Source organism: Alosa pseudoharengus, unplaced genomic scaffold, assembly GCF_046254945.1.
Source record: "Alosa pseudoharengus isolate Yale_2024_CS ecotype anadromous, Long Island Sound unplaced genomic scaffold, YU_APseudo_1.1 YU_APseudo_1.1_scf_9, whole genome shotgun sequence".
Taxonomy (NCBI): Eukaryota; Metazoa; Chordata; class Actinopteri; order Clupeiformes; family Clupeidae; genus Alosa; species Alosa pseudoharengus.
Genome location: NW_027468881.1, coordinates 12,412,135 through 12,422,134, shown reverse-complemented (window position 1 = coordinate 12,422,134; position 10,000 = coordinate 12,412,135). Strand labels below are relative to the sequence as shown.

General features: G+C 46.1%; 1 protein-coding gene across 1 annotated transcript in view; it reads right to left on the bottom strand.

Moving 5' to 3' along the window:
* The window catches only part of cacna2d3a (calcium channel, voltage-dependent, alpha 2/delta subunit 3a), a 176,895-nt gene that overhangs the window by 96,515 nt on the left and 70,380 nt on the right, over nt 1–10,000 (bottom strand). The window contains exons 6-9 of the mRNA XM_076277113.1: nt 7,930–8,061; nt 6,026–6,086; nt 5,370–5,520; nt 1,170–1,244 (exon numbers count right to left, since the gene is read on the bottom strand). Of these exons, the coding sequence (XP_076133228.1) occupies nt 1,170–1,244; nt 5,370–5,520; nt 6,026–6,086; nt 7,930–8,061 (419 nt within the window). The remainder of the gene's footprint in view (nt 1–1,169; nt 1,245–5,369; nt 5,521–6,025; nt 6,087–7,929; nt 8,062–10,000) is intronic.

Below are 10,000 nucleotides of genomic sequence, written 5' to 3'. Positions count from 1 at the left end.
TTGTTCTCTCACTCACTCCCTCACTCACTCACTCACTCACTTACTCACACACTTACTCACTCACTCAAACAGTCAATCACCATCTATTGTGTAGTACCTTTCCCTTGTGCACTTATCCTCTCAAGGTGTTAGGTGTAAACAGCTAAACACCTTACTTTTACATTCATCTTAAATTAGATTATGGGTCAACATTTGACTCACAGCATGTATTTTGTGTGTCTATGTCTATGTGTGTATGTGAGAGAGTGAATGTGTGTACAGTATATGCATATCCACAGGGTGTGTTTATGTGTGTGTGTGTGTGTGTGTGTGTGTGTGTGTGTGTGTGTGTGTGTGTGTGTGTGTGTGTGTGTGTGTGTGTGTGTGTGTGTGTGTGTGTGTCTATAGACTTCATATCTATCCTCCCGCCTCTCTAATGTTAATCTTGCCCTGGCGCACACCAAGGCAGAGGATTTGGAGGATTGTAGTGTGTGAGTAAACACAGATAAAAGACTCTGCACTAAATCATAAATATCCATACAAGAGTCAACACAATTCCACAGAGCAAATTAAAGCACAAAAAAAGAAGAAAAAAATGCAGATGACCACATCCATCCTTCATTATTTTCAATAACAAAACACCAGAATAAAGTTCACCAGTAAGTTTACATAAGTTTTAACTATAGTTCAGGCACGGGAGCAATTCTACGTTTGCATCATGGTCTGCATATCTGACATGGTTGAGGAGCAAAGTTGTGAGGAGATGAAAGCTGATGCGCTACTCTCTCAGGGCAGGAGCCTCGTGGCGTGTAAGCCAGGGCCCTGGGGTTGAGGCGCGCCACGCACGGGCCTCCTCTGGGCCGCTAACAGAGAGGCCATCTTAATGAAACCCGTCTCCACGGAGACACGGGCGGAGCGCACCGCTCTGATAGACAGACAGCCTCATTACTGAGCAAAAGCCAAACATTCCCAGATAAAAATAAACCAATGCGGAGTCCCCTGCACACACAACCCCATCCCCACTGTCCCCTGTTTGTTTTTCAGTGAGTACAACAGAGTGATCAGGGAGCATTTCCCCCAGTGGCCTGAGATGAGGAGTGGCAGGGTAAATATTAGGAGAACTATATGTGGAGGCAAATATTATGCAGAATATGACACTGACAATATGTTCATAGGTCATTTCAACTTACATCTTTGTTGGTCACGTCAGCCTGGACCAGCGTTCCGTTCAGACACGGCTCTACGTAATGCAGCTCCTCGTTGTACTGAAACAAACACACACACACACAGACACAGACACACACACACACACACACACACACACACACACACACACACACACACACACACACACACACACACACACACACACACACAGACACACACACACAGACACACACACACACACACACACACACACAGACACACACACACACACACACACACACACACACACACACACACACACACAGACACACACACACAGACACACACACACACACACACACGCACACATAGACACACACACACACACACACACACACAAATGGATGGTGACAATTAGACACAATCAGAAAGATACAAAATGATATAGAGGGAGAGAGAGAGAGAGACTCATTTTCCAATTCATTTAACTATTAAGCAGTGTGAAGTGGTTAGAACAAACTCCGCTTTCTTTCCTCACCTGTTTCAGTCACGTACTGTAGCAGAGAAATTTCACATTTTTTTTTATTCATGACTTATTATTTTTTTTTCTACATTGTTGACATGACGCTCCACTCAATCATAGCCTGCCACTGAGCTCTTTGTCACATCATTAAAGATTCCACAGCTGACTGCCTCTAAACACAAGGAATAACCAGGCAATCATCTCCACTCACAGCATTTACGCTGCTGGGGGCCTGAGACGGAGGAGAGGAACAAACATGCTCAGAAAGATCTCAGATAAATTAAAAATAAATAAATCAATAAATAAATAAATCTAGCTGCTTGGACATTCTAGAAGCTCTACAAAGAGTCTTTAAGCCTGTAACAGGGCTTTAACCTGTTGGTATTATTACTTGCTGACTTGCATCTCATTGTGTGTGCAACTGTGTACCATTCACACCATATAACCTACTCAGATTTCCACACTGGTAATACACACTATTTCTAACTTCTAAAACTTGTAAACTTTTCAGAAACTTGACAAACATGTCTCATTCCTTGACATCAGTTAGGCACATACAGATGCCACTGCTAGCAGGTAGGCGGAAATGTGAAGCTGTGGCGGTTTATTAATTTCCTGACTGGTCTGTCACTCTGACTAACAGGCTGACTGGCTGGCTGAGTAGAAGACTGTCTGATCTGTTGATCATTTTGTGGTGATCTGTTTAATGAGAAGTGAGTCATGCCTTCAGACACTTTTGGGTGGGGTGGGGTGGTGTGGGGGATAGTGTGGCTGACATTTCTGGCTTTCTGTACTTATTTAGGCACGGCACACAGAATCTGTTTTGAAATTCAAGACTATATGTTGTATCTTGATCACAGAGTAACTTCACTTTTTCAATTTCTCCATTTAATTTCAAAAATATTTTTTGTATAGTAAGTATAGTAAGTTGTGTGTGTGTGTGTGTGTGTGTGTGTATGCATGTGTGTGTGTGTGTGTATGTGTGTGTGTGTGTATGCATGTGTGTGTGTGTGTGTGTGTGTGTGTGTGTGTGTGTGTGTGTGTGTGTGTGTGTGTGTATGTGTGTGTGTGTGTGTATGCATGTGTGTGTGTGTGTGTGTGTGTGTGTGTGTGTGTGTGTGTGTGTGTGTGTGTGTGTTAAAGGGATGAGTTAGCAGACCCATGGCAGCTGTAAACACGGCCCCAGCAAGGTCACACCTGAGCTGCTCTCTGTGAGGACTGTGCGGCGGCCCCCGATAAGCTCCTCACTGCAGCCAGGCGTCCATGGAGGACAGCAGCGCCGCGCCTCGCCGCAACAAAACACTCCTGCAATCCCCCATAATCACTCTCTCTTTCCCTCTATATAGGAACACAGGCAACACCCATCTCTCTCTCTCTCTCTGTCTCTCTACCTCTTTCTCCATCTCTTTCTCTCTCTCCCTTCATTTTCTGCATGGCTTCCAAGTGCTCCCTCCACGCGGTGTCGATCCCCCGTGCTCCAGCTTAAACCCTGGAAGCAGCCTGCCTTTTTCAGATAATATTGTTAATTTAATGCATGACTAGAAATTAGACTTCAAAGTAAATTAGAAAACGATGCCTATGTTTCCCTGCCGTTGCGCGCTCGGTCGTAATCTCTCCACGTAGGGACAGGGGGAAAGCGGGGGGGGGTTGGGGGGGTGGTGTTGGGCGGGGGCGTACTTTTTACGACAAGTGTGGACACACCAGTTATGCCATAAAAACATTTGTTCTTTTCAGAGCACAACAAGGGCTATTGTAGTAATCACAAGAGTCTGAATAAACTATCATAGAACAATGTTTCCTCTATGAATACAGAGTCTACAGTCTCTCTTTCTCTATCTTTCTCTCTCTCTCTTTCTCTGTCTCTTAGATGGTTTACTGAATAAAAAAAATATTAATTCAGTCAATATGATTATGATGCAAGGGGATATACGGCTAATTAAGACTTTGTAGGAGCGAAGCGGCAGAGGACTGGCTCTGGCATCGAATCTGTGAAAATGCTTCGATTTGAACCACCATCAAAAACTCCGCCGATGTGATACCGATGTGAGAAATCCACCGCCCAAGGCCTAATCTAATCAAAGGGACTCGTTTGCAATTCTGATGCATTCATCCAAACGCCGCCTAATTGGCCGGTGCCACGGTGCACGGAGCACCACTGATTAGTCTCGCCCCGTGATTGGCTGGGGTGTGTGTGTGTGTGGGGGGGGGTTGGGGGAGGCGGTTGACTGTCGGGGATCCAGGAGTGAGGTTTTGGCTTTTTGTCTGTCAGAAGTCACACTCTGTGATCGGTTATGGGCAAAGCCCACAGCACAAAAACCTCCACGGGCATGCTGCTACAGGCAAAAGAAAAGAAATAGATTCACTCCTCCTGACAAGCTTTTTAGTCATTTTCTCAGTGCTCAACTGTGACCTGGCTGCAAGTGTGATCGGGGGACAAACAGGACAAGCTGCAGTAGCAGAAAACACCAGGTGACAGGGGGAAGATTCAGGACAGCTGGGAGGCCTGACCTGGCCACTCTACGGCTGCGTCAGCAGAAACAGGAAGTGGAGGGGGCCTGGGAATAACGCAAAACTGAAAAACACCTGTGCGGCTCCCCACTCAGCCAAGAGAGCCGCATTACATCTCTAATCTGCACATGAAGGCACACTGCCAAATTAGAACTGGCTATACTGCTGGGTGTCAGTCTGGCTGTCAGAGACAGCGAAGCACAGTCTGATGGCTCCAATACAGACACAAACACCTACACACACAGACACACACACAGACACAGACACAGACACAGACATACACACAGACATACCCAAAGGAACTCACATATTTTCTCTTCCGCAAAACATCCTATTTGCACATTGACACAAATAGAGACACACAAACATACACACACACACAGAGAAAGTACACCCACACACACACACACAGACAAAACTACGCCCACACACACACCCTTGATCTCAGCAGTGCACCACAGGCCGTCTCCTGAAACATCTCTTCCTGCCAGCCCTTCTCAAAATAACCCAGACTCCCACCAGCAGCCGGGGCCAAATTACAGGCTGCACACACACACAGCGCTGAGGCCGCACCAAGCCCAGGACACCTCCAGCAGCACCAGCAACAGTAGGCGTCATGAGAGTAGGAGGGTACCAAAGAGCCCTCAGAGAAAGCAGTCCCTGCCACCCCCAACTCCCCCCCCCCTCCAAAAAAAATGTCTCAATCAGCAGACACAGAGGCAGCTTTCAGAATGACAAACTTTCAGCAGCTGTTTAGTGAATTTTGTTCTTACGCTAAGACCAAGCTCTTGTATTTTTCTCTCTTTGTCTGTTCACTAAATCCCTACTGAGGGACAGTTGTTTTTTTTTCAGCTAAAAGGAGCAGTTTGGCTACTTTTTATGTAAAAAGAGGCATGGCACTGCTGATGTGAAATGCTTATTTCATGCTGAAAAGAAAATGGTCATACACAATTTCTCTCCACAAAGGCATTGTTGTGTGTGGTCACTGCTTTGATGAGTTCAGTTGAACTCAGGGCTTCAATAGTTGTGTGAAACATAAATCACTCAACTTGTGGGCGGGAAAGCCGTGTGTGTGTGTGTGTGTGTGTGTGTGTGTGTGTGTGTGTGTGTGTGTGTGTGTGTGTGTGTGTGTGTGTGTGTGTGTGTGTGTGTGTGTATGTGTGTGTGTGTGTGTGTGTGTGTGTGTGAGAGAGACATAGAAAGAGAGACTCACAGCAATAATGTTGAAGAAGTCATCGTCGCCCAGTGTGTCCAGGATGGAGGAGACTGTCTGGCGGGCGATGGTCAGCCTCAAGCCCTTCATGCTGCCACTCACGTCCACCAGGATCACCACATCCTTAGGAGACGTCGCCGCCTGAATATACCTGCTCTCTCACACACACACACACACACACACACACACACACACACACACACACACACACACACACACAAACACACACACACACACACACACACACACACACACACACACAGTACATAAAGAAATGCCAGCATACACAATGCAGAACACGGGGACAACAGAAAACAGCAGATTTGATATGCCTGAGGAATATATTGGCACTATGTATTGACTGTCCATGTCTTAGAGAAGGCTTTATCTGCCAGCATAAAAAAATCACCTGTGCAGACACCTACACGGCCTGATCTCTATCAGCCATTACTATGTTCCACAGGCTAAAGAAACGGGCTACCATAACTACAGTATGTAGTCTTGCCCAAATATGGCACAAACACACATGGATCAGAGACATGTCATCAGCAGCATTGTCCACGCACAGGAGCTCATTGTGCTGTGTTGTCTGGGCACTGGAGTGGAACTGTTTTCACTACGTTTGCCACGTGAAGGGGCCAACGAGGTTATCTCACCATTTTCGATTTCGACAGTCAAATGCTATGACGCCGTGCTCATCCGGGGTCCATTTTATACCTAGAGAGAAGCACAGAGAGAGAGAGAGAGAGAGAGAGAGAGAGAGAGAGAGAGAGAGAGAGAGACGGGGGGGAGGAAGAAACCAGAGAGAAAGAAGTAAAAAAAAAAATTGAGAAAGATTGCGGGAGTGGAAATAAATAACCCGGACAGCATTAAAAGCTTACACAAACACTCAACGCACCCACAATGAAGTCGGCCAGCGCCGCCTCCTCCGACGGAGAGGCGACCGTAATGAAAGTCCCTATTATCGGCCAGATTAGAGCTGCGGCGGCGCCAGCGACCACGGGAGATTGGACGCCGGCAAGTGAAGTGTGAAAAAGAGAGCGCCTAAATGGAAGGGGCCTTTATGGGCAGCCTATGAATGTTAATAAGCAGCGCTTTGAATGGGGGGTGGGTGGAGGGAGTGTTTGAGAGAGGGAGAGAGAGAAAGACAGAGAGAGAAGGGAGAGAGAGGGAGGGAGAGAGAGAGAGAGATGGAGATGGAGTGGCAGGCGGACAGAGAGAGCCGTTCCGCTCCGTGTCTGTATATCCGCTCGTCTGTCAGAGGGGCTGACTGGCAATCTGTGGCATCTGAGCTGCTCAATGCATCACTCAATAAGGCGGCCAGTCCCAATAAAGAGACTGGGTAATTGAATCAGCGGGAGGCGGTGTGTGTTTGTGCAGGTGAGTTTATTTCTAGATGTGAAATGGGGAGTGTATATGTGTGTGTGTGTGTGTGTGTGTGTGTGTGTGTGTGTGTGTGTGTGTGTGTGTGTGTGTGTGTGTGTGTGTGTGTGTGTGTGTGTGTGTGTGTGTGTGTGTGTGTGTGTGCGTGCATGCGTGCGTGCGTGTGTGTGTGCGTGTGTGTGTGACTGAGTCTCTCGAAGAACATGGAGCTACACTTTGTTCACTAGTGGTTCCATCTCAGTCACGTCTAGGACTATGTTGATCCCTTACAGTAGCTTCTGCTCACTCCCCTCCACTTCCCTTTGCTACAGCATGCTACTCCTCTCAATAACATCTTCTGTCTCTCTCCATCTCTCACTGTGTTCATGAACCATTACTGTACGTACACACCGCTGCCGACTTGAGCTGCAAAAGAAGCTCTGGCCGCCCTGTCAAGGACGCTTGTCAAAAAGTACGAGAAAGCTTTTGACGCTTTGGCCGCTCTGACGTGGTAGCATTCTACGTTGCTTATCGTTTGCCGCTGAACCGCATCATAGCTCATTAGCATAAAGTTGACCAAATTTCTGCTTTCTGCTCAAGTCGCTCAGGACGCCCAAACCTCGACGCCGACAAATTTGCTGCTTCTTGCAGCTGAGAGAAGCCGGCTTCCATTGAAAATGAATGACTTCCTGTATCTTTTGCAGCTCAAGTCGGAGGCGGTGTGTACGTACAGTTACCTCCTCTTGTCTTTGACTTCTTCTCCTCTTTTGCTGTCTTCTGTTTCATTTTTAACGCACTCTCTCTCTCCCTCCCTCTGTTTTTATTCCCCGTGTTTCTTTCTCCAGCCTGCTCTACCTGACAGTCACTTAGCTCCAGATTCTCCAGCATTATGCCTTAAGGGACACAGGTCCAGCCAAACTAATTACGCTGGGTCTGTGTGCCATCAAACACAATGTCAGCCTCAGCCAAACAACACACACACACAGTGAGACACACACACACACACACACACACACACACACACACACACACACACACACACACACACACACACACACACACACACACACACACACACACACACACACACACTCACACTCACACTCAAAAACCTACAGCAGTATATCAGCAGTATATATAGTGAAATCCTATATGGTGTAACCATGACCAAACACATTACATGCACATCATAAATCACCTGGATATTGTCTGAAGAAGCCCTTTGCGCTCCCAAAGTACTGCCATATAAGAGAGGGGTCTCTCTCGAAGTTGTCCACAAACACCTTGTTGAGGGCTTCGGACCAGTACACCCCATTAACAATGGCTGAGTCTGGCAAAAGGAAGGAGAGAGGATGAGGAAATAGCAGATGAAAAAACAGGCAAGAGAAAGAGAGATGCAGAGGAGAGTTATGAGAATTCATATCTAAAGTTATGGTTTCAGTGAGATATTATCCTGGGATTTCACTAAATGGATCAGAGGCATTTTTCAGTCGGGAGCCACCGCTGCTAAGATCCAGTGGGAGTTATGCTAAGTGCAAACAGAACAGTCGGCAGGTGATGATACCCCCCAAAACACACCTTAACCAGATATTCTGCTTTGATATGCAACTGAAAGAATCTAGCCCGACATCATTATTATCTCCAGCTCAAATGGTTAAGAGAGATTGGCATGTGAGGAGGAGCTGGAAGCCAGGCGGTGTAGGGTGCAGGTGTTACTGTAGGAAAAACTAAACAGGCAGTGAGTAAAAAGCCCTCCAACTGGAACTCCTACTCATACCCCAGCATGCCATGCAAGCGTGCCTGCCTGCCTGCTCCTCTGCCTCTCTGCCTGAGGGGAGAGGAGCAGGCAAAGAAGCAGCACACACCTCCACATTCAAGCAGCTACATCCCCTGCTGTAATAATCCCCAATAATCATTTAAAGCAATACATTTCTTCTGAGACAAAAGTAGACTGATAGAGTCTGTGTGTGTGTGGGTGTGTGTGTGTGTGTGTGTGTGTGTGTGTGTGTGTGTGTGTGTGTGTCTTTCTGTGTGTGTGCATGTGTGCGTATGTGCATGTGAGTGTGTGCATGTGTGTGCATGTGTGTGTGTGTGTGTGTGTGTGTGTGTGTGTGTGTGTGTGTGTGTGTGAGGCGCCAGCAGTCACTCCTGGCAGATATTGAAATGAGATGAAACAGGTTTCTTTTCAATTTCGCTGCTAAAGGAGCTATGAATCTCATTGGGCGCAAGGGAGAGCGGGCAGGCAGGCCAGGGCTATCAGCAGAAGAGCATGTTAGCTATCTGTTAGGGGAAAGAAAGTATGCAGCAGGAGCAAAGAGAGAGGGAGGGAGAAAGAGAGAGAGAGAAAGAGAGAGAGAGAGAGACTAGTAAATTGCACTGAATTCAGATGAATTCAACAGAATGTTGTGCATGTATGTTGGTAGGTAGATCTACAGTGTGTATTAGTCTACATTTTTGGGGATTAAAGCAAGGAATAATTATCTGCCTCAAGTCATCCAAAAATCATCTGCTTCCCTATCTAAACAGCCTGGCCTAAGCCTGAATTCTGGTGCAGTCTCTGAAAACTTAAAACTTTACTGAGAAGCCCTGAAGCTTATACTTTGTTATTAGAATATTTACTTATATAACTTACATTCAATTAGACTGATGCTTTTGGTTTATTCATTGTTTGTTTGTTGTTTTTATAAATACTACGCCTTACAAAATGTAAAAATAAATAATATGAACACTCAATTAAAACTCATAGCTTTGGCAACAAAGAGTTGATTCATAATATTAAAGAATCATTTGACTTGACTTGATATGAGAGAGAGAGAGAGTGATAGAGAGACAGACAAACCACGAGAAGGACTTCCTGAGGGAATAGGAGATGAAAACAATGAGACATTCAATCTTTCACAAATACGTGATCCCCTCTATTCCTGCCAAAAGGAAAAAAAAGGACACTTCACACCAATCACAAAACCACACCTTCCACAAACACCTATGTGTGGAAGCATAACTATGTGCATATATTAGCACTGTTAATGGGTCCGTAGAGTAGTAGAGAGTAGTATGGACATAGTGGACAGACAGACTTGAGCCCTCTATTCATTAACAAGAAAGACAGAGAGAGAGAGAGAGAAAGAGAGAGAGAGATGAGGATGTAGGCTCTCCTCATTCCAACAAAAGGAGAAATTCAATCGTTTGCTAAATCAGAAATGAACTCCCTAAATGTGCAAACCCAGGGACGTTCTCCATTATATTAGCGCTTCATTCATCTCGCTGAA